At 39.4% G+C, this 25,696-nt stretch overlaps 2 protein-coding genes and 2 pseudogenes across 3 annotated transcripts in view; 3 read left to right on the forward strand and 1 right to left on the reverse strand.

Annotated features, from left to right (window-relative positions):
- Positions 1–25,696, forward strand: part of LOC143714443 (uncharacterized) — a 207,832-nt pseudogene that overhangs the window by 115,832 nt on the left and 66,304 nt on the right. The gene's annotated exons all lie outside the window — the stretch shown is intronic.
- Positions 1–25,696, reverse strand: part of LOC143714420 (uncharacterized) — a 596,609-nt gene that overhangs the window by 83,433 nt on the left and 487,480 nt on the right. The window lies entirely within an intron of this gene.
- Positions 4,848–7,214, forward strand: LOC143714382 (uncharacterized; annotated as a pseudogene).
- The window catches only part of LOC143714411 (uncharacterized), a 245,919-nt gene continuing 240,214 nt past the window's right edge, over positions 19,992–25,696 (forward strand). The window contains exon 1 of the mRNA XM_077205555.1: positions 19,992–20,071. Coding sequence (XP_077061670.1) covers positions 20,038–20,071 — 34 coding nt within the window. The 5' untranslated portion in view covers positions 19,992–20,037. The remainder of the gene's footprint in view (positions 20,072–25,696) is intronic.

Here is a 25,696-nt window from a genome sequence, read left to right on the forward strand (position 1 = left end):
GTCGTGGGCTAGTCGACGAAACACTGAGGACGGAAGGTGCCCACTTGAAGACCCTAGAGATGTTCCCTACTCCGCTCAATCTAGAGGGTTGTTATGGGGGGACTGCACTGTGGTTGCAGCCGTTGTGTGTGCTGACGCGCAAATACACTGCAGCTATTAACACCAGACAGAAGGAGATTCACGTCACCAGATGGAAAGAAGCGTAAATGGATGGAGAAGCATAGGTTACTGTAAAGCTACGTCTTAGTTGGTGCTTATCTTGTCGAAAGCCGAGTACAAATCAGCATGAAGTTTTAACAATTACTCTTGTGTAATGGAAATCATAATCAAGAGGCTGCAGGCAGCCAACAAATAAATCTAAATTAAATTATGCTCTTTAAGCAATGTACCAAAAATGTATAAAACAAAAAAAATACACTCTTTTCAGTGCAAAACTGCAAATGTAAAAAGATGCAACACAACTTTAGACATACTGTATCCAAATTTAGCTCCTGAACATTCTGTATCCAACTTTAGCTCCTGAACATTCATTCATTCATCTATACATCCATGCATTCATTATTCTATCCATTTATCTATCCATCCATCATTCTATTCTCCCCATCCATCATTCTATTCTCTCCATCCATTCACTATCTAGTTATCCATCCACCCATTCTTGTCATTGAACCAGTGGTTGTATCTCAAAACCAAAAGCTTCTCAAACTTCTGGTCAGAGAGCCTGTTCCTCAGTGGAGTCAAGACTAGCTTCCCCAGGCTAAAAAGTCTCTCTACTGGGGCACTGGATGGAGTGGCTGCATTATAACGGAGTGCAATTTTCTTTATCAGTGCAAAACCATTAAGAGAGTCTATCCCTTGTTCTCCTGATTTTAAATAGTCTGCAACTTGACTTTCAGCAGTAGCAGAGGTGTCATCCTCATCCTCAAAGGAAAAGAACTCATCCTCTATGGCAGAGTCTGTGCTGAGGTGGTGTGTTGGTGGGTTGGTACCTGCTTGCTGGTCTTCTTGGACAATTTTCGGACAATTTTCCGACATCCTTCCAACAGACTTGCCTTGGCCTTGTCCTTCCTGTACTGTGTCCGCAGCCAACGCAGTTTGAACTTGGGCAAAGTCACAGCAGCCAAGACAGCACACTCGCTCTCCAGCACCTCTGCAAATCTTGTCTTGATTGCCTGAAATGATACATAAGAATGCTCTTATATTATTATAATTATTATAATTATATTATCTGAGAGAGAGAGAGAGAGAGCGCATTATAGACCATTATGAACATATTTATAGATGTTTAATTTTACATTAGCCTATAAATATTTCCCTACATGCCTATACATTTATTACTTTACAACAAGGCTTTAAAGGTCCATCATCTGTAGTTATAATGTATCATAACTGTAAAGGCTAGGCTAGAATAGAATAGAGTTTCTTTTCCCATTCATATAATAAAATGAATTTATTGGGTAACGTGTTGAAGATCTAAAATAAATTAAAGTTCTTACTGTGACAATTGCCTCTTGAAGGTCAATTAGGATGTGCATGCCACTCTTCAGTTGCAGGGTCTTGAATATCAATGTCTCCAGCGTGGGTAGGAGTGTGCCATGGAAACAATGATCTTCTCCCTGAAGAATGTCTAAAGCAACTGTAAGTGGCTTCATGACCGTACAGTATTCCCCAATGAACTGGTGTTCTCGTTCTGTGATGGCTGTCAATCCAAACATGGATGAGATGGTGTTCAGCTTAACTATAGGAATCCCAGATATTCGAGGCAGGGCATCATAAAATGAGTTCCATCTTGTGGTGCATGGGACTAACAGCTTCTTAGAAATGACATCATGCACAGTCTCTGCAGCCACCGTTGACCTACTAGCCTTATTCCACAACCCCATTTTGTGGTGGCACTTCTGTAAACAGGTTTTGTTCCGGGTGTTGACAGTAACCACTTGTCAATATCAGTGCATGATACCAGGTTTAGGGTGTGTGACGTACATCTCTGATGTGGCGGCAACGTGATCACAGTATCATCTTCATCACCACCATCATCATCAAAAACAACACGGGTATGCAAGGCCTCACTGATGTCAGCAAACGTCACCTCATCATCCTCATCATCCCGCTCCATCTAATACATTTTGAAAGCCTTTACAAAATTTGAGTATCAAATACAATCTCTTTACAATCTCTGACTGTTGTGGTGATTTTGAATGATATTCCATATGAGGAGTAGATATGATCTAGCTCCGTTGCAATTTTGTCGTATGTATGGCGTCCCTTGAACCTCCTACATGCCAGGGCTGCCTTACCTCGCTCCATGCTTTGCGGATTTATCCAATGCACCGTTACGCCTAGATAGCTCTTGTTACATGCAGTCCATATGTCTGCTGTGGTAGACACATATTCTAACTTCTCAATTGTTTGTTTGAGCTCCGCATTCATTTGAGAATATTGGGCGTCTATATAGTTTGAAAACGACTTTCTACACGGTAGGGATACCCCTCCTCTGACAGGTATTTTGGCAACTAGTGCCCTGAATGAGTCTGACTCAACCGTAGATAATGGCAGCATATCCTCCACTACATACCTGGCTACCAGTTTGTTCAGTTCGGTCTGAGACAAAATGTTTGGTGGGGCCTTAAAATCAAGCGTCAGTTGCTTAGGTTTTGTGGCACTGTCTCCTCCTTCGGTGGTCATGGCCACTAATTTCGTGGAAGCATGCAACGTTGAAAGATGTTTGAGTAAGTTTGAATTACTTGACACTGACGTGGATAGGCACTTTTGCCTAGGGCATAATGTGTATTTCACGATTAGATTTGTTCCTTTAATTTCTTGAAGGAAAAAGTAATGTCTATACTTCCATTTAGAGAAGGCTACTTTTGGATTATTTGGGCTCGTCGCCATACCTGTCTCTCGTTGACTGACTGGCTTGTGTTGTTCCTTGTGTGTCCTGTCCTGTCCGACTATGCGTTATGATGGGTCGTTCGCAATTCATGAGCGTTAGCCGTTAGTGATGATGGGTCGTTCGCGAATGAGCGTTAGTGATGATGGATCGACTCGTTGGCGAATGAGCTTTCGATGGGTCGTTCCTGATTCTTTTAGGTGAATGTCGGGAGTAGGCTTGCATATCTGAAGAGCCGACTCTATTTTAGAAATTTAGCCTATAGAAATTAAATAATTATGTAATAAAAATTTAAATATTATAGTCAAAGTCATTTAAAGAGCCGTTTGTGTGCCAAAAGAGCCGGCTCTTTTCAGTGAGCTGAGTCAAGAGAGCCGAATGCCCATCACTACTATGCATGCTTTCGAACACCCGCCCAACTCTACCTCTGATTGGCTTACAATGACATTTTACTCTACCTCAGCCAATTGTCAACATTTATGCGCTTGTCTCGTGCTCTGCCCACTAACCAAGGAAGAACAGTAAAAAAAGTATTTGCCTCTCGCTCAGAGATCTAGTTTGTGTGATGAAAAAAAAAAAAACAGCTTCATCAGTTATAGTAACGCGACGCATTTTGTGGCAGTAACGGTAACGGCGTTATTAAGATGAGAAGAGTAATCAATTAGATTACTCGTTACTGGAGAAAGTAATGCTGTTAGTAAAGTTATTCCCATCACTGGTAACAGGAGGGTATTTGTTGACTACTATATGCATGTTTATTTCTGTTTGTGATTTTAACTGTTTTTCTTACCATTATTTATATTTGGAAGAATTGAAATTATTTATATTATTTTCTTTATTTCTAGATTCCTGTATTTTAATGAAGCAGAATAATGTTAGGATTAGCAATATAAAAGTAATTCATGAATTGGCATCAGTTACTGTACGATGAAATAGATGGATGAATAGATAGACAGACATAAATGCTTAGAGGTTTATTTAAAACTTAGTAATTTATATTTTTGATTTAGGCAGATCAGCTTCTTTTATATCTGGTTCCCATTTTGCAACAACGTTACCAGAATTTTAGTAATTCTCAACCTAGTGTGCACATTTTTTTAGGAATAATCAGTAAACACCAAGTTACTGATAAATTTGTATTTGTCAAATATATGAGTTATCCATTGTTATAGAGATTCTTCTTACAGTAACTTTGGTAACAGGGTTGATGAATACAGTCAATGCTACAGTTTGTGTAAAACTGAGACAATGGCTTGAGATTATTTTCTTGTCTTCCCATCATGCAGTAGAAAGAGCCCAGATGATGTCACTACCTGAGTGTCACAGTTTTAAGAAATGCTCTGTTTTTGAAAGAAGGAAAATCATGTCAGGAGTAGCAGGGTTGAGTGAAACATGAAGGACACAGATAATGCTAATAAAAATTGTTATTTTAAAACTAGTTAAAGCCACTCTACACTTTGAGCGTGTGAAATGTCTTCAGACACTGCAACGGTCGTGAAATGACTTCAATTTCTGTGAAAGCTTTTTTACAAACATTAATTCAACATATAAGAAATAATAATAATTCAAAATTTAAGAGCGAACGGCCATTAATAATTAAAACATTTTTTGTAAAACGTAGGGCAGTAGTGTATATTTTAATGTTAATATCATGTTAAATAATTGTGTCATTGATCAAATATATTTAATAGTTCTTGCTAAAGAAACATGAGCTTTGTTTCTATAATGTTAAGTAATAATTTGAAGATAATTTTACCTCATTCATGGAAAGTTTAGACACATATAATCAATTTATAAAAAGGCATCAAATTATCATAATATTTTATAACAGTTGTCTACTTTCTATCATTACATCAGGGTTCACTTTCATGTCCTTTCACTTTATATTTCTTTCTTTTAAATTATTTTGATGTACTGAAAATGAAATGTAATATTTGTTTCTTTCATGTCAGACCTGATGGAAGAGTGCGAGGAGAGAGAAAAACTGAGTGAAGTGAAGGAGGAGAGAGAAGAACTGAGTGAAGTGAAGGAGGAGAGAAGAACTGAGTGAAGTGAAGGAGGAGAGAGAAGAACTGAGTGAAGTGAAGGAGGAGAGAGAAGAACTGATTGAAGTGAAGGAGGAGAGAGAAGAACTGAGTGAAGTGCAGGAGGAACATCATGTCCAACTGGAGAAAAACCTTTGAGTTGCTCAAAGACTAAACAGACATTTTTAAAGAAAAGACCAGCCATTAAATATTTCACCTGCACTCAGTGTGGAAACAGTTTCACAAGGAAAGATAGTCTTGAGATTCACATGAGAGTTCATACCGGAGAGAAGCCGTTCACATGTGATCAGTGCGGGAAGAGTTTCACAGGAATAACAAGTCGTAATAAACACATGATGATCCACACCGGAGAGAAGCCGTTCACATGTGATCAATGCGGCAAAACATTTCTTAGTGTATCATACCTGAAGACACACCTGAGAGTTCATACGAAGGAGAAGCCGCATTCATGTTCTGTGTGTGGAAAGAGTTTTTCACTGTGGTGTAATTTACGTAGACATCATAAAACTCACACTGGTGTGAGAGTGTACATGTGCTTTGAGTCTGAGAAGACTTTTACAACAGGGATCGATTTAAAACGGCACCAGAGAATTCACACTTGAGAAAAACCTTACAAGTGTTCACACTGTGACAAGAGATTCAGTCGATCATCACATCTGAAAACACACGAGAGGATCCACACTGGAGAGAAGCCGCACACGTGTGATCAGTGTGGGAAGAGTTTCTCTATTATAAGTAACCTGAAGCGACACATGAGGATCCACACAGTGGAGAAACCACTTAGACAGTCGGAGATCACGGTAAGTAGTTTATTTTCATGTGCTGAGCAACAAAGTCTCTTCTGTGTAAGTTAGTCACACATCACCCTATAGCCAAATCTCTCCTCTCCACCTATAGCCGGTGTGCGGTGAACACAGGACACTTTGTTGATCGATTAATAACTATCTATTAAGTCGTGTTAAACCAACAGGAATATAGATAGAAAATAGATATTTTGAATATGTGCTTCTGCAAGTCTATGTTAATGAATAACTAGGATAAGTCCAAAGTTTGACCTTAAGGGAATTAGTTGAAGTAGAATAACAGCCCATAGTTAGAAGATGGCCTAGACCAGGGTTGTGTTTATGTTATTTTTGCCTTTGTATTATTCTGAACCCAGCAGATTATGGGTATATTTGAGAATGATTTAGGTTACAGCAGGATAAAAATACAACACAGTCCATAAAAGTGCATCTATCTATGATAAAAGTGCTCCACACGTCTCTAGGGGGTTAATAAAGATCTTCTGAAGTGAAGCGATGCGTAAGAAAAATATATTTTCTGTGTTTTGGTGTGTTTTGGGCGTAACGTGCAATAAAAATATCAGTCTCACCTCCCTTTCTCTTTAAAAGCCCGTTACGCTCATGGCATGGCGGATTCGCATCGATATTTACATGGCGTAATTAGCAAGAGAAAACCTGAACGCTAATCTGATCTGCTCGTGCGTGAGGTTAAAGCACAAGCAGACCATCTACGGGACAAGCCAGATTCCACCATATCTTTATGTACACAATATTAATCTTTTACATTTTAATCCTTTTATTTTTAAAATTTGGCATGTGTGTGTGCTGCTGGGCATCCATGTGTATTACAAAGAGTGTGTGTGTGTGTGTAATAAGCAGAGTGTATGCGTGTTGTGGACCTATAGGTGCACATTACTATCGCGCTCTTTAAATAACAAATAAAATACATCGCTATTGACTTCAGTTTGAAACCAGACCAGATTTCAGTTGGTCAATGGCTCAGTCTATTTCCGTTCCTCAAAATAGCAACGCGCCAACAATGCGCCTGAACCCACCTAGTGTTCAGACCAGTAGCCCGTGGGCTAACAAATAGGCACAAATGCATTTACTATTTAAACAATGTGGCACAGGATGCGAAAATGATTACTGCGTTGGGCTGAAACTATCAAAAAAAACACTTGCGTCGTTCCTGGTGCTGCTTTGCATCGGGTGTATGATAGGGCCCAATGGCTTGAAGACATCACTGGAACTTGCAAACATCACTGTTCATGAGTTTATTATATGTACATTTTTGAACAGGCAGAGTGTCCATTGACGAACCGGCTGCTCTCCCAAAAACACATTGCTGTGCGCCTAAAGCTTCGCAAAGAGCACTTTAGCAAACTGCATTGCTACTGGGAAAATGTTTTATGGACTGATGAAACTACAGTTGAATTGTTCGGGAAGAATACAAAAAGGGTACAGCTTGCCAACTTCAAAAAATCATCCCAACAGTGATGTATGGTGGAGGGAACATCATGATTTGGTCTTGCTTCTCTGCCTCAGGGCCTGGACCACTTGCCATCATTGACCGAAAAATGAATTCCCAAGTTTATCAAAATATCCTACAGGATAATGTCAAGGTGGCTGTCCATCAGATGAAGCTTTGTAGAAGTTTGTTGATGCAGCAGGACAATGACCCTAAACATCGAAGGAAGACTTAGACTTTATTGTCATTCTCACAACACGTATGAGGGGAACAAAATAAGAACTCAGGTCTCGGTGTTGACCAACTACTTAAATAATTAATAAAAATACTTAAGAGAACTTCCTTAAAAATATTTAAAACATAAATAAAGTGCAATACTATTTCTTAAAAAAGACAAAGGCATGGCAGTGTGGAGGAGTCCATTAGTCTGACCGCATCCGGGTAGAAGCTGAAATCCACCACAGAGTGGCTTCAGAAACAGAAAATGCAGAAAATTTTGTGAAGAGGAATGGTCAAAGATTCCTCGTGAACATTGTGTCTGATCCAGAGTTACCAGAGGCGCTTGCTTGAAGTCATTGCTGTCAAATGAGGTTCAAACAGCCATTAACTCCAAAGGTTCACTTACGTTTTCCTCAAGCACTGTGATTGTTTAATTGGTCTGTTCAATAAAGATGACAAATTACTGCAGAAAACCAGTTCATTCCCAGGGGTTCACATATTTATATATACACAGTAGCAACAAAAATAAATAAATATATATACCCCCCTAAACCCCCCCGCCCCCCACCGTTAGGCGATTTTGGGGGTTAAATCACAGAAAAAGGGACAATAGCTCACTAGAATTTAGATGATTATTTCTAGGAACACTGTAGATCAGATTAATACCAATCAAGACAGGAATTCGTAAGAGGCAAGGGCACACACACACACACACACACACACACACACACACACCTAGAGGATTTGTCCTCTAGGGGATTTGTTGATGATGATTTCATCATCATCAATCGGCTGCGAACAGGGTAGGTTTGCAGTCGGTCACCAATTTTCTCCATTCCCTGCGATCTTTGGCAACTTCCCTCAGTTTGTTTGCTGTAGCTGGTACGTCCTTGTTGATGAGCTCGCCGATGTATTGATGGTACAGTTTATGTGGTCTTCCTCGGCCTCTTCTGCCGTGCCGTTCTTGTGGTGCATACAAAACATATTTGTTTATTAAGTCGTGCTCGCTTCTTCTAAGGCACTGGCCTCCAAATCTCAGTTGACTTTGTTGCACTTTGAGGACGAGTTGGTCGCGGTCGACTTGCTTGCCTATATTGACTTCAAGGCCTACTCTCCTGGCCCACTTAGCTGTTGTTGTGAGTTGTTGCTGCGATCTTTCCAGGGTGCTTTCGAATAGAGCGATGTCATCGGCGAAGTCCAGGTCGAATAGTGAGACATTAGGTTGCCTAGTTGACGCTCTTAGACGTGTTACGATGCCGTGTGATTGGGTGTTGGTACGTAGTCGGGAACGATGATGAACAGGAAAGGAGCTAGTGTGTCGCCTTGTAGGACACCAGTTGAAATGTCAAATTGGTCTGATAGCTTCCCCTTGACTAGTACATGGCTCTTGTAGTTGGTGTAGATTGCTCAGACTGCTCTTACCAATTTAATTGGTATGCCGTAGTGTCTCATGATTTTGAACATTGTTGATCTGTTGATCGAATCGAACGCTTTCTTGAAGTCGATGAATGTGATGTAGTAGTCGAGGTTCTTGTCATTGTAGCCTTCGATTATTCTACGCAGGATGTGAACTTGATCTGTGCACCCTCTACCTCTTCTGAAGCCAGCTTGATTGGCGCTCAGGACTTTTTCGATCGCGTCTCTTATCCTATGCAGGATAGCTTTGTTGTAGACCTTTGCGGCGATCGACATAAGGCTGATCCCCCTGTAGTTATTCATCAGGGTCAGGGATAATTAAACTGGTTGTGAATTGTTTAGGTGCCGATTCTTGCGCGTTAGACTCTGTTACAGATATCAAGGAGGAGACCAGATACATAATCTCCTCCGAACTTTAATGCTTCTGCAGTTATTGCATTGTCGTTTTATGTCCTCGATGGTAAATGGTTGTGTGTCGATGTTGAGGTCCTTGGTGGCAGGATTAATGGGCGCTATATCCGTGATGATGTTGTTGTTGAGCAATGTACTAAAGTGTTTTTGCCACTCCTGTAGCAGTTCTTGTGTCGAGTTGATTTCTTTGCCGTCGGCTCTCTTTATTTTGTGTTTATTAGTGAACTTCATTTTGCCGCTGATTTCATTCACAATCTCAGTTTGTTTGCTTTTGCTGCTTTTGTTAGTCTGTTAAGTTTTTCTTCTAGGAAGGTGATTCTGTCCTTTTCGTAGGACTCCAGGAGATTTTTGGTGAGTTGTTGGGAGTGTTTCTTGTTGTTCCTCCTGGCTTCATTGTGTTTTTTGAGAATTTCAGTAGTTCCAATTGAGACCCAGTTATTGGTCGTTTTCTTCTTTACTAGACCGACCGTGCTCTCTGCTGCCTCCTCAATGGCTTGTAAGAATATATCATACTTTCGCTGCAGATCCTCATGGTCATCTTCACTGAGTAAGCTGTAGCGATTCTGGATCTACGTACTTCTGCTGTAGTTCACTGTTGTCCTTGAGCCTCTTCCAGTCGAACTTGATGCGCTTGGTCTCGATTTCTCGTGGAGCTCGTAGGCTGATCTTGATCGTGGCACTGACTATTCTGTGATCAGATCTAAGTTTGACAGTGTTGTAGGCTCGCACGTTCCTCACCAAATTGATCCATTTGCAGCTAACTAATATGTGGTCTAGTTGAGCTCTGTTTTTTCCATCGTTTGCTTTCCTATTAGCGTCCGGCTGCCAAGTCCAGATTCTAGATTTCGGATGCGGGAATCTGTTTTGCATTGGCCTGATGTTTCGCAGAACTCAACTAGTCTACTTCCGTTGCTGTTTGTTAACTTGTGAAGTACGTGCTTGCCGATGATTCTAGGATTGGATTGATGACAGTCTTCTCCGATTCTCGCATTGAAGTCACCTTCGATGATGAGCATGTTGTGTGGCGGGATTTCCTCAGTGCACTCGGTGAGTTTGTTGTAGAAGTTGTCTTTGTCTTCATGGGCCACGATGGCCATGATGACTGTTGTAAATAGGTTGCTGGCAAAAGTTGCTGTCATTATTCGCTCGGATACTTTGGTTGTTGCTGTTAGGGGCTTTGCTGCTTTGCTGCTTGTGAGGAGCCCCATTCCTCCGACATGGTTGCCTTGCGTTGTTTTTGTAGCTGAGCAGTAGTCAAATCTCCACTCTCTGCCATTGTAGACTTCGGTGTAAGTATTGATGTAGTTTGTTGCTGGTAGTCGATGTTCTTGGACGGCTATGATGTCCGTTCTCTTCGCATCCATGGATAAGCTGAGAGAAGCGTTCAGATTGTTAGAATGTTGGTGGCGCTTCTTTGTCTTTACTCTTTCCTGCTTTTCTTAGAGTGTGGACGTTGTAGGTGGCTATGATGGTTGGCTTGCGGTGGGTGAATGGACGATGTTGTGTCGTAGTGATGGCACTTGTGTTGTCCTGTTTTGTCGTTGTATTATCGGGAGCAGTTGCCTGAACCGTCATAAGCGATGAGATTGCACAGCGACGCGACGAAGACGTTTGGTTGACCGGAATGGGTACTGAGTCATGATGAAATTAGACTCTAACCCAGGACAGAATGTATGTGTTGTTTATTTATTTATGTACGGTAGAATAGGCTGTTGGGATTTAACAGAATACAGAAATTTAGTTTATCAATGACACTGTAGTAGCAAAAACAACAAAATAAATATTTTTTTCCCATCCTAATTATTTTTTCCACCACCACGTCCCTGTCACAGTTTACTGAGGGACGAAGACACAGAAAGTAAATTGACAATGTTTATTTGACACGTAGTGCAACTCCAAGATAAAGAGGTCACTTCCGAAGTACTCAAATCACAGGATATACGAGAACAAAACCAGTCTTGGGTAAACTTGATTACGAGTAGACTCAGAAGTTTTCACTGGATCCGTGAGGCAGCAAAAGGAGGATCATAGGATTCACAGATGAGAAGACCAGGGTGTTCAAGGGCAACCACCACACAGAAGCTGCTTAGGAGACACAGACAGGTCGTTAGAGTAATACTAATAACACTTGTAATAGAGATATTCTAGAACCAGACAACGAAAGCTTGGAACCAGACAGTCACGGGCATCAAATAGATGAGACCGGACGCCGGGTGTAGAAAGACGGAGGCTTATAAGCAGCGTGCATCAGAGGTGAGTGGTGATGACATGCAGGTGGGGACGATTAGAACTCCGGAGCTGATGAGCGGGACCAGGTGCGCTGAGTTGCGACTGATTGGGATGTTGATTGAATCCGTGGCAGTCCCTTTAGGGCAGGGGTGTCCAAACTCAGTCCTGGAGGGCCACTGTCCTGCAGAGTTTAGCCCTAGCCAGACTCAACACACCTGCCTGGAAGTTTCTAGCCTATAAGACCTTGATTAGCTGGTGGTCCAGGTGTGTTTAATTGGGGTTGGAGCTAAACTCTGCAGGACAGTGGCCCCCCAGGACTGAGTTTGGACATCCCTGCTTTAGGGGCTCCGTAGATAAGCACCTTTAGAATTTCCTTTTGTTGAACCCCAGATAAAAGTAGAAAGCTACTATTATGTTTAGATCCATGAGGAAGTTCGACTAGCGCGTTTCCTTACAAAAAAAAACTTCTACAGAAGACTATTCTCGTAATTTTTACTTTATTCTACTAAAAGCTACTAAGTCTAACTTCAACAGTGTAATAAGGTTACTGTAATATTCTTTAAGAGTAATTCCTTATTTTACTTTTAGAGTAAAAAGTAATTACATTACAATTAATGAATTAATTAGTTCTGCATTACACCCAACATTGATTACACAATTATGCTGATAGAGCACATCCTGTATTGTATTTTAATGACTATTTAATATTACTTCTAAACTTTGACTAGGCTTGGCATGTTGCATTTAATTGCTCTATGAATAGACTATATTTTAATGTTTGTTTTTTGTGCTGCTCTATAATGATGTTCTAGTGAAGGTTATTTGAAGCATATGTAGGGCCAAAACATAAACTCGGGTATAAACTGTTGTAGAAATTTTAATAGTCATTTATCCCTAACAGATATCATAAGACAGAGAACCTTTTCAATGTATAAAAATATATGTGTGTACGTGCTTGTGTGTGACGATTCAGGAACATATGGGACAGGACCTCTGACCTTAGGGATGGTCAGTTTTGGCCAGTTTATTTCAGTACCAGTTTGTGTCTTTAAGTAGAAACTGAACAGCAGTAAGGACCTTATCTGGGTGGGTGAAAGGTACAGCGGGTGAGGAGGAACCTTGAAAAGAGTATAAAGGCTGTCTCATATCTTCCTGTTGTGTGTCACTCTCATGCACATCGTAACTTCTGTGTACTAGACTGAACCTATTCTTGTAAGAATAAATACTTTCATTTATTAATTTGACTCTGAGTGTCTCTTACGCAGTGATGATGTTTAACAGGATTTTTGCACAACAATTTGGTGTCAGAACAGTGGGATTCCTTGGAAGTGCCTTCTGGACCTGAGAGCGGACGGTGATTGATCACCCTGGACTGAGCAGTTCCAGCTCTACCTCGTAAGCTTTAGAGAGAGGGGCCGACCGCTATCAGGGCCAGGAGAAACTCCACTGGAATTGAATGAAAGCGAACCCGTGGCAACTCAAAACATCTCTGGTAAGAGACGGCTAAAATATTTTCTTTTTGGCTAAAATATTTTCCTTTTGGTATAAGAGTGAGTAAACTATACTGGCTGAGACTGTTTTCTATGGTGCGAGATCAAGAGATTTAAGGCATAACCTGAGGCAAGAGGTCCTCGACCAAGAAATTGAGACCCTTAAACGGGTCAAGAGATTTTCTAAACTGAGGCTGAGTCAAAAAGTTAATGACTGAGGGTTGAGCTCTCGCAAAAGTGGGAAATTGAGACCTACGAACAGGTCAAGAGATTTCGCCACACCAAAGGTTAATTAAGGCTAACTGAAATACTGATTTTGGGTGAACCACAATTAACGACTCCTGGCCGATTTTAGGTTAAAAATCGGATCTGTCGGAGACGTCTGACAGATTATTAGACGAGCGTCGAACAAAAATCCAAGGAGAACAGAAAACAGCCAGTATGGGGAAATCTCAAAACAAGCTTGCCAAATTTGATACACCGGTTTTCTGTCAAATGCTGAAAGAATTACGGGGAAAATGCATGCAGGGTATTGAAATGTTAATCAAAAAACTATGATTTTCCCAGGGAGGGAACATTGAGCGCTACGAGATTAAAAGTAGTGCGGGAATCAGTTGAACAGGGCAGTGAGAAACAAAAAGGTTATGGCTGCATTCAACATGTGTGAATAGGCAGGGAAAAAAAGTCGAACTGCCAGGAGAAATAAAGTTTTTACTTCTTCATCCAGTAAATGGATGGATGACATTAGATGTCTAGAGAACTTAAATTTACAAGATAAGGATTGAAGTAGGAAGCAGCTATAAGGCAGTCTGTGTGAAATAGAGGGAACTGTAAGTGAGAGACTTGATGGAAGTGGGAAGTGAAAAACAAAAAGGTTGGTGTGTGAGATATGTGTGTGGGGATTGTACGCAAACAATCATGTACTGGTTAGATAATGAAGGAACTGGTATGTAGGGAAAGATGGAAGAAATATAGTAGATAACTATATGTGATGAAAATAAAATGTCTGACAGAATTTATGGAAGTCAAATTAACTGTTTAGATGATTTTTTTTTTTTTTTTTGCGCAAAACAAAGCACTTGCTTCACTTCATAAACTTTATATTATTTATTATACTTTATTAAAATTTTTTTTACTGTCAGTGAATAGCATCGAGTGAAAATCAACGTTTTCTTTATATCTAGTGACAGTGATTATGTCCTTGACAGTCCCACCTGTGAACCCCTAGTGTCCCTAGTGTTTATTTCTAAGGTTTTACCTTTTTCTCCGGTGAAAATGTTGTTTGCAAACGTAGCCGACGCCGAGTAGGCTGGTCATGTCTTCAGTGTGATTATTGTTGATTGTGCCAACTAGTTTTCCTCGCGATTGATTGTCATTGACACAGTCAGGCGGTAGAGGGAGTGAGTAGTAAGCGTCTGTGTCGCTGTGTTTGGCAGGTGTCTGTGTGGGCGGTGTCGTCCCATGGAAACAGTGGTGGAGAGCTTGTGTTGTAGGGAGGTGAGCGCGTTTTTGTCGCTGGTCGAGGACCTCGCCCCGTGGCCAGCAGATGTAACGTGCCTAACGCAGCATCCTGGATTTGAGGCATGCTGCCTGAATCCGTTTGTGCTACACATAGCATACTCCCACTTCAGGCAGGAATTTACCATGACGATGATAAATTAAAATACAAAAACTACCGAAAACACTGACTCACGACCGCTCTTACTGAATACCAACCTACTCAGCACTGAGCTGACGCAGAGCACACATACACATACACATACTCGTTTTTATGAGCAGTCAAAGAAATACTCACTTTATCTACTAAATTGGTGCCCTTACGTTGTTTTAAAACATTTTAAATCCTGCATTAACTTTTCATATGGTATTTTCATACAAGGTTATGTATTCATTCAGATTTTTTTTTTACCTGCAAGATGCCCTTTAAGGTTAAACCACTGGAGTCAAATGGATTAATTTAATGGTCTCGTTACTACCTTTCTGGGGCTTGAATGTATTAGTTGCGTAGGCTCCCAATGGAGGAACAAAAAGCTCTTGGAGTTCTTCAAATATATCTTCACTTGTGTTTCCGAAGATAAACAAAGGTCTTACGGGTTTGGAGCGACATGAGGGTGAGTAATTAATGACAGAATTTTCATTTTTATGTGAACTACCTTTAAGGAATCCTGGAAACACCTTAAATCAACCACAGCGTGCATTCGATCCATTTCCTGGAATAACAGAAATGAAGATACGAAAAAAAAAAAAACTGTTCTGCATTTTTACATTTCACACACACACACACACACACACACACACACACACACACACACACACACACACACACACACACACACACACACACACACACACACACACACACACACACACACAAAAAAAATAATAATAATAGCAGTTTTAAATGATTCACTTAAAGTTTCATATAGCCCTATTTTACAGTGCAAATCATCTCCATACTTTGCATTTCTATGATAGAAGCTTGTTCCCACATTTGAGAAATTGTGTTTACACAAAACTATTACTTTCACTTTAACAGCATTTAAGCATGATCATTGTGAACAAGCTTTTATCATGCACTCTTGAATGTGCAAAGTAGAGCTAGGGCTAATGTATGGTGAAAGGGAAGATGCTCACAAAAAAATAAGAGGAACCAGTCACTCAGTAAATTTAAATATAGAAATACATTGCCATTTTACACATTTCATTGCCATTTTGCATGTTACATTTCAAATTGACATTTGGTACGTCAGAGTTTATGTGAATATACTTTCAATTAAGTGACAGAAATCTTCCAGATTTAATTTAAAGTGCAGTTGTACTGTGCTTTATCAAGATTGAGATCACTCTGTCATTATGGCAAACAAACTCTTAGGAGTTAAATAACTCATTATACTGATACTTGCCTCACAGCTGAGGATGCAGTAGGACTTTCAGATGTGTGATCAGTGAGACCAGTTTACCCCATCATCTTCATGATCTAAAAACCAAAGACACATTTGCGGAGTTTCAACAAAATTCTATGATAAAATGAATGGCATGTATATGACTTAGGGTGATCAACAATTTGTATCTGTGCACTGTTCTGTGGCGTTGTTCAACAACTGCATACAGTATTGTGGACTAATGTAAAGTACACCACCATGGCACCTCTGGTTAAGCATTCGTTTACAATAATGACGTATTAAATGTGTAACCTTACTTACGAAACAGAAACTCAATTGCTTTAAAATATATTTGCAGATGGTTAAACATTAAACTCACCTTTGAATTTCCTCTTATCTTCGTCTTGTAATTCGAGTCCAGCCTCTAAAGTTCTTCTGACGATAAAGCGGGCGAAGCCGTGGTTGTAGTGGTGCTCGTAATCTGCTTCCCGCTCTCCGTTCTATTTGAAAATGCAGTAACGGCTGCAGCGACCTTGGGCAATCAGTTTCATATTGTTGTGCCTAATAGCAAAGTTAACAGTTATAGTGGACAATGGAGAACAAACGCCATAGTATTTACACGCCATGACTCAATACTAGTCAATAATTGCATTAAAAACGTTATACAAGTCAAATGGTTAAAAGCATTTGGTGCAAAGCTAATTTAACTCGCTACGTTTACGTTAAGTGGCTGAAACATTTACAGTTTCGACTTGTGAACTAAATATAAACATAAATGATCAGAACTCACCTTTTAATTTTGTCTTCTTCAAGTTTGATATTTAAAATAAAACACGCAGTCGTGTAGCTGCTGCCCGCTGTCAGTTCGGAAAATTCCTTGACGGCTGAAGCGATTTCGACCAATCAGCGTCTTGTAGTGAGGTTACGTATGACACTGAAGCTTCGATGTCCGTATCGCACATGCGACGCAATTTCTATTAGAGCCCCGTATCAGGGTGTGTATTGGTTTCCCAGAGTCACGTGATCGATGAAAAATGAAGCCTCACTTTCTGTCCAATCACGTGCGCGTTTCGCTTTGGGTGTCAGAAGGCTCGAACTGCAGATCTATCTTAACGAGTACTTTTTGTGTTTTTTAGGTATTATTATTGTTATTTGGGGATAGGGTGTTGGTGTTTGGTGAAGGGTTTGTATTTACAGCAATGGCAACAGCCAAAAAAAAGGAAGACTTCCCCTATCTGGGAAAATTTTGAGCTTATAGGTTCCAAAGTATGTATGCATTTCTAAAAAAGAAGAAGAAAAAAATATTTACAATTTAAAATTTTACTTATTTTATTGTCGTATTTTATAATTGTTGACCGTTGATGTGTCTTATATTCAGTCAATGTACATGTACAGAAACTCCCAATCAATTGTTTTTTCTCATCACACTTCTGCGGTGGAAACCTTTGTCTTCTGTTGGACAGTGCTGTAGACCAGCACAAAAAGAGCTGAAGATCCACTTGAATACTGGAGAATGCAGAAACATGGCTACCCCCTTCTATATACATTGGCATTACAGTTTCTGTGTAGCCCGGCCTCCTCTGTGCCATGTGAAAGAGTGTTCTCTAAATAGACACAGCCCCAACACTGTGAAACAGCTTTTATTTCTTAATAAAAATTATTAAAAACTTTATCACCTTTCTGTCATTCCTACAGTAACATAATCACTATCACTGCCAGGTGTCATAAGAATATTTAATAACAGATGATCCTATCACACAATGTCCTTATTCACTATGTGTGTGTGTATGTAGAGAGAGAGATAAGCCTACATGTCTTATTGAATCATATAAGCTCATTTTATATTTTGCCACACTTCAATGGGTAAAGGAATTTATTTAATGGACAAATCAAACATGTAAGGCTTTTATTTGTACATATAACATTGAAACTATGGAGTGTGTTGTGGTTGCTTCCTCTGACAGAGCTTCTTATAAAGGCTTCTGGCTGCTTTATTTGAAATAAGCACCAGATGGCGTTGTTCTTGACACTCTCGAAGGCGAAGCTTTGAATCTTTTCCCGGAACAGTTAGTGGAAAGGCTCATTGTTTCATGAGGCTTCATTTCCCCATCCCTAGCGTCTTGTGCTATTCCAAATACTCAACACAGCAACCAATCTCACAAATTAAACAGTAGTTTGTTCTATCACTGTACCCTTGATGTGAGAACAGTTATGTACATTAATTTCAATTGTACCTTAAAAGGTACCAAACCATATCATGAGAGGTCATTCCTGTACCATTAAAGGTACTATTATTGAAAAGGTACAAAACTGTTCTTTGAAGAACATTATTTGTATCATCGTGTACCTTTATTTCTGAGAGGTTACCAACACATAAGGAAAATATTTATGTAAAACGTATTTCAGATGTACACACACAAGGACGAAAGTGTTTTCTGCACTGAACAACGTGATGAGTTTAACACTTGCAGCATAAATATTAGTATTGAAATTCTAGGTCATGGGCCTACTGTCAAATAAAATAATTTAGAAAATTAAATTAATTTGTTATATTAAACCTTTGGTTAAGATTGAGGTTACTTAATCTCAGTAACTCAATAACAGTAATCTTACACAACTCAGTATATTTTCCTGCTTTTTTGTCCTTAGCTTACTAATATTTTGCTAGCGCATTACGTACCGTTTCACTCGCTGACGAACGATCCTGGCTTCAGCGTCATCATTACCACAAGGCATTGACTACGGCTTTTGTACAATGAATGTAGTTATCATAAAATCAAACCATGTTTCAGTTCATAGTTATGTTGCTGAAGTGGTTGAAGATGAGCGCCATCAGTGTTTGTCTGTATTATTGATGTTTTATCCATGTCATATTGAGAGAAATAACAGTATTATCTTTCAATAGAGCAGTTTTACAGGCTTTTATCATCTATCCTGACTCAAATAACGTGTTTCTAACAGCAAACACTCAGAATAAAGTGAGATGATCTGCTGATGATCCTGAATGTCTTGTTGAATGTTGATAGTCTGAGGATCATCAATATTAACAGATCTGCTGAAAACAATCTTTATTTCATGACAATAGTTCCTGTTTTCTCCTCATTTATTATGCTGATGTCTTCAGATCTCCTGTAAATTGCCACTTAAAGCTCATTTCATTGGTGTGAATAGACTGAGAGTAATTGTTGGTTTCTCTATAGAGATAAAGACAAATGCTTAGATGTGTCATTTAGTTAAAATTTAATTTAATTAAAACAAACTCAGTAACTGATAACTTTTGCAGATCAGCTCCTCCAGCAGCAATCACATCATCAGTGAAGCTCCTCCCACAGCAATCACATCATCAGTGAAGCTCCTCCGTCTTAGTTCTCCAATAAATGCTGTAAATTCCCATCAGCTGCAAGTGAAGACGAGCATGAAAGCATCAGGAAGAGCTGAAATCTGTAAAGACTGAAAACGTTTCTCAAAACCAAGAATGCAAAGAACGGACTTGTGTTCTTGGGGAGAACGCTCTTGCTAGTTGTTCTTGGAAGAATGAACTTACAAGGTGACGAGCACACAGAACGCTGCTGACAGTTTGAGGCGATGTGTTCTTGCTGGTATTAAGCAATACCCCTGCACAGCGCCGTCTTCAGTACCCAAACATAACAAGAATTATTGATGATAACAGCCAGGTTTTTAGCATGACTGGCCGGTTGGTTCGCTAGCTACACCCGCGTGCGCTTATGGAGATTCTTCACTACCGAAAATGTTTGAGCATATTTTCGTTTCGCCATAAATTTTCGTAAAAATGGCAATATTTGAAATCTACACAGTAGATTTCTCGCATCAAATGTTCTCAGAGGTGAATTTAGTGATGAAATAGCATACGAAATTGTAGAAAAACGACTTACTGTTGTTCTGCCTTTCTGCTCCCCGCTCCTTCCTTGAATGCCGAAATGAATGCTGGGATATTTCTGCCGTCAAGTTCACACAAGTTACCAACCGATGCATCCTAGGTAAAATGGGCGTGTCAAGAACACTTCCGGGATTTTTAACCGTTCTTGCCAAAATGCAAACTTGTGTATTGAGACAGTACTTGGGCAGCGACTGATGACGTTTCACAAGTCCACAAGAACACAAGTACAGACAAGAACGCATATTGAGAAACGGCCTGGGTTTATTAAAGAGGACAGTGAGAACACGAGTGATCCAGAACCTGCAGAATGAAACACACTGAAGATCCTGAAGAACAAAGAGGTTTGTGTTTATTCTTCATTCATTCATGACTGAATGTAACCCGTCTTGTCTTTCTGCGTTGTGTTCTGGGTTGTTCTCAAGTAAACACGGAGGCACGGGCAGTCACAATGCAGTTTATTATCTGCGGTCATAAACAATATGGCAATGAGTGTTGCGTGACATCAGGTTAGCATCTCAGTCAGATTCAGCATTGCTCTGACTCTATTCACATTAATCACATTTAACCTTTTTTCATACAGAAAAAACTACATAAATTTGTAATCAAAACAAATACAAAGAAAATATCACAGATATTCCCAATAGTAAAACACATTGTAAATTCCCCTTAGTCATACATTAATTCAATTATATAAACTACACATATATTCATTGAGTCATCTCAAACAAATATGCACAAACACAAAAAAAAAACATACCTGCGGTCATAAACAATATGGCAATGAGTGTTGCGTGACATCAGGTTAGCATCTAGAAAAAATAGCATCACGTCAATACAATGTTAATGGCCTGCCGAACAGCTAGCTCACCACGTGCTGCAGCAGCTACCGAACTGCATTTAACATATAAAAACACAATATCGCGGCTCGTAGTTCATTAAGACTACTGCAAGATTCACTCATCATCATATACACTCTTACACGGTGATAAGTCAACATATAAGTGATAATATCAACTTATATATCCGTTTTATTATCGGAGAAACCTGACGTGAACTCACCTCAGTCAAATTCAGCATTGCTCTGACTGAGGTCAAACTTGCGCGGCGCAAGTCCCCGGTCTGATGACGTCACACGAACGCACTGCACTAACCCGACGCGCAGGCAGAATGAACCCAAAACGAAACTCCCAGTAATACAAAAAGAAATATATTTTGGTGGAATTCATAAGTATACAAATAAACCTGCTACAGAAGAACAATCATGTTAGAAACATTCAAGAACTTCATCACATTTAGACAAACAGGTAAACTATAAAATAGAAGAACATTTTCTTCTTTGTTTGTTTACAGCAAATGGTCAGTAAAGAGAGGTTTGAGAAATTGTTATATTGTCAACATCAGGTCCAACTAAATAGTTTAGCTGTTTTATTTTACATTTCTCAATTTTCGATTAGATTTCTATACACAAGCTTGCGATTCGATATAGATTGTTTTGGATATACTGTATATATCAGATAAAGTACATGGCAAATGTTCTCAAGGAAAGAAAATCTCTCAAATAATACAGTAAACTATACATGGGAATCAGTTTGTACTCCATTACTATAATATTGAAGGTTAAAATTTACTGATTTGTATACAAACCCTTAAATTACATTCCAGGATTTTTTTTACAATAATAAAGTTATACTAACTTTACGATTACATAATTATATTTCTACCTTTAAATATACACATTTAAATGGTGGCTATCATAAAAACTTTATTGATTTATTCAAACATGCATTAAATCTCAAACATTAGAAATGATAATGCATATGTAATGTGCTGCATATATTTATCAAAATGCTCCTCTCTAGAATTCATTTTTGATGGGGATAGAATATGTTTTTTCTGAGGTAGATGTGATGTTACATGACATATTGTTTACAAGACGTCTTTCCGTGGTTGAAACACTTAATTAAGCTATTACATGAGACATGTTACGTGTTTAGATGAGTTTTACTGTATCTTTTAACATACCTTCATATGTCCATTCATGTTTATTTTGAGCTGTAAACTGGTATTGAGAATATTATTAGGAGATGATCAGTTCACGTGTGCTTCTGTCACGCCACATTAAAGGTTGTATCAGCGATTTCAGGCCCAAAAAAGGCCCAACCATAAATTATCCCATTCATCTAATCTTTCCTAACGATCCCCATAAGCAGGCCGTCAAAAAAACACGTCGTTGTAGGCAGCCTAGGCTCTGAGATCTACACACAAAAACAATTGGTTTCACCAACCGCTCAAAACCAAAATAAATAGTGTTCGAACCAATCACGGACAGGGGGTGTTATTGTGTGCACGAGCGCAAAACCTCACTAACAACACACACCCCTTGTCGGTGAATTTTGAAATAAAATGGATGTAATTTCAAACCGTAGACTTTGTTTCATATCAAAAGCAACAAAGCATAAAGATTATTGTGATTTATTGGATGCGATGTGCGCTACAATGTTCCGTTCATTCATCAGCTGAAAACAGGATAGACTAATCGATTCTTGGGATTCTTGCGAAAATCAATATTTTTTACCCAGCCTTAATAAACAGTAAACTGTATAAAGTAAAAAAAGCTTTTCAGAGTCCCAGAATGGCTGACAGTGATGTAAACATAACCTATTTATCGGTTTTCCTGTCACTAAAGAACACTAGCAAGAAGAGTCTCCGAGTCTCTCCTCAGATTTCAATCACATTCCAGTGAGGAGGAGAGCGACTCCCTATCAATAGACACCAAACTTGTGTCCAAACTTGGGTTATTTGTGGGCTCGCTGATGTATTCGATTTCTCTAATACGTCAAATAAGTAAGCTTGACCAGGGTTTTTCCTGGGTCAAAAATGGTCTTTGGTGGTGGCCGACAGACACAGTCATCCTTTCTTGCCCTCTTTTTAACAAGAAGCTGTGATTTTACCTTCTACTAAAAAAAGACGGTAAGGAGAGGGTGCGAGTAGGCTACAGGATGGGAGAAAAAAAAATCAGGAAAAAACAAACATGAAAATTCCCCCCATGTGAGTGCAAGTGGTTGGAATAAAAGCAAAAGCGACTAGCGACAAATCTAGCGACTTTTACTGGTGTTATTGGAGACTTTTGTGGTGTTCTCTCTCTGCTCGTTGTTTCAGTTAAACATGCGCAGTGTCACTAGCCTGGCAAGCCAGACCTACATCAAGATGTTAGGTCTGGGAACTCACAATTGGCATGGCGGGATAAATGGTTGTCTTTCAATATCCCTCTGCACGCAATAGGATGGCGCTACAACCAACCAGAGCAACGGACGGCTGTGGCTGAGTGAGTCCCATGTGTTTTCCCTCCAGCGGAGCTAGTTGATATATTAAACTTTTGCCGTATCCGGTCATCAAAACTCCGAACACATCTTCCTTTTTTAAGAATGACTTAAGTGACATTCTCTTAACTCGATGTCCTACAGAGTCGCGGCCAAAGCTGATTCAAAAGACCGCTGTTCGCCAGCAGCATATTCTGTTTTCAAGTAGCAGGGAAATCACCTATGGAAATCATGCGGAACCATCACAACTCTGCCGTCATTATGTTAAGCCCGCCCACCAACTCTATTCACGATGTGATTGGCCTGACCAGAGTTTGGTTAGAGAGAGTTGCCAGATCACACTGACTGCAAAATAATTTTTGCTGCCGCCAGGGTGCGTCTAGATTTCTAGGCTACCCTGTCAAAAGTGCAGCAGTTCATCTACATTACTCACCAATCAAATAAGACTTTGGTGGGACAAAAATTTGCTTTGGCGGCCGGCAAAAAAAAATTTAATGCAGGAAAAACCCTGTTGACCAGAGTTCTCGTGGGGAGAAGAGTTTATTGACGGTAGTAGTTCTTCAGCAGCGATGTTAGCATGTCGGCCTTCTAAGAAGCTTAACCCAGTTGATGAACAAATACATCTGACTAAAGTTAATTAGAAACAAACAATCCTTCAATTGGTAAAGGTTTGGCCATTTGCTTTGTGAAAACACACACACACATCATGGACATAATTAAAAAGATTAAATGGTCCTGAAAAAAATAATCACACTTAATTATTCACGGTCAAAAATGAGTGCATTGGAAATGAATGAGACACATTTCATCCAGTGGAAGCTCATTGTTGAGATATCAACCTCAAAATTGTAACACTGCTTGTTTAGATTCATGCCGTTGATTTTCTCCTAGTATTAGAGTAATTTGATTTTTGGAAAATACATATTAATGCCATATTCTACATGACCATATTCTACATACCTTAAAAGTTGCAGTTAATAGTGAATGTGGTACTTGAGGTGTTACCCATATTTCATCTAAAAATATTTTTATGTGCATCTTTCATAACAATAAACACAATTTAACAACTTTTTTCATTCACTTTTCAAAATACATTATTCTGTATGTAGCCTATTAAATCTCCTGCTGTTTATGATGTCATCAGTTAAAATAAACAACAGTTAAGATGAAAAAGAAAAACAGTTCTTGAATTGAAAACGTTATGGAACTGTTGTATATGTTTCATGTGTTTATTACAATAGATAATTCTGTCATTGATCACATATTTTAATAGTTCTCTTGTAAAACATGGAGACTTTGTACCTATAATGTTTTAAAAGTAATAATTGGAAGATCTATGTTCCTCATTCATGGAGATTTTCAGGGACATGCATAATTAATTTATAAAAACTAAAATAATATTTTAGGGTTCACTTTATGCCCTTTCACCTTATAAACATATTTCTGATGGAAGTGAAGGAGGAGAGAGAAGAACTGAGTGAAGTGGAGGAGGAACATCATGTCAAATCTGGAGAAAAACCTTTGAGTCGCTCAAAGACTAAACAGACATTTTTAAAGAAAAGACGATCCAAGAAATCTTTCACCTGCACTCAGTGTGGGAAGAGTTTCACATGCAAACAACGTCTTGACGTTCACATGAGAGTCCACACCAGAGAGAAGCCGTTCTCATGAGTTCAATGTGGCAAAACTTGTCTTAGTGCATCAGACCTGAAGAGACACCTGACAGTTCATACGAAGGAGAAGCCACATTCATGTTCTGTTTGTGGAAAGAGTTTTTCACAGCGGCAACATTTACACAAACATGAGAAAACTCACACTGGTGTGAGAGAGTACATGTGCTTTGAGTGTGAGAAGACTTTTGTTACAGGGAGCGATTTAAAACAACACCAGAGAATTCACACTGGAGAAAAACCTTACAAGTGTTCACACTGTGACAAGAGATTCAGTCAGTCATCATCTCTGAAAACACACGAGAGGATCCACACTGGAGAGAAGCCGCACACGTGTGATCAGTGCGAAAAGAGTTTCTCTATTAAAAGTAAACTGAAGCGACACATGAAGATCCACACAGTGGAGAAACCACTTAAACAGTCTGAGATCACGGTAAGTAGTTTATTTTCATGTGCTGAGCAACAAAGTCTCTTCTGTGTAAGTTAGTCACACATAACCCTATAGCCAAATTTCTCCTCTCCACCTATAGCCGATGTGCGGTGAACACAGGACACTTTGTTGATTGATTAATATCTATTGTGTTCAGCCAACAGGAATGTATAATTTGTCAGTTCAGACCAATGCAAAAAAGCCTTATAGCCATGATTTACTCACCCTCAAGTCGTCCTAGGTGTGTATGACCATCTTATTTCAGACGAATATCAGATGCTATATCAGAGCTATATTAAAAAATGTCATATTATTAAGCAATTGAGCAATTATGGGAATGTCCTTCGGCCCACACGACTGCAATCCTGGTTTAATGCCAGAAACAATCCCTGTAGCGTTGCGAGAACTGGAACAGTCAATAAAGCAAATAAATCGCTCCTTGATCTGAAGTCCCTCTGTGTATCTAATGCAAACAGAAAGTTGCTCAGTCTTTGACGACTTTGCTTCATCAGCAATAACAGCAAGAAACGCCGTTTCTTGTTCTTT

The sequence above is a fragment of the Siphateles boraxobius genome, unplaced genomic scaffold (genome assembly GCF_051911475.1).
Source record: "Siphateles boraxobius isolate OS27281-9 unplaced genomic scaffold, OSU_SipBor_1 54, whole genome shotgun sequence".
In the NCBI taxonomy this organism is placed as follows: Eukaryota; Metazoa; Chordata; class Actinopteri; order Cypriniformes; family Leuciscidae; genus Siphateles; species Siphateles boraxobius.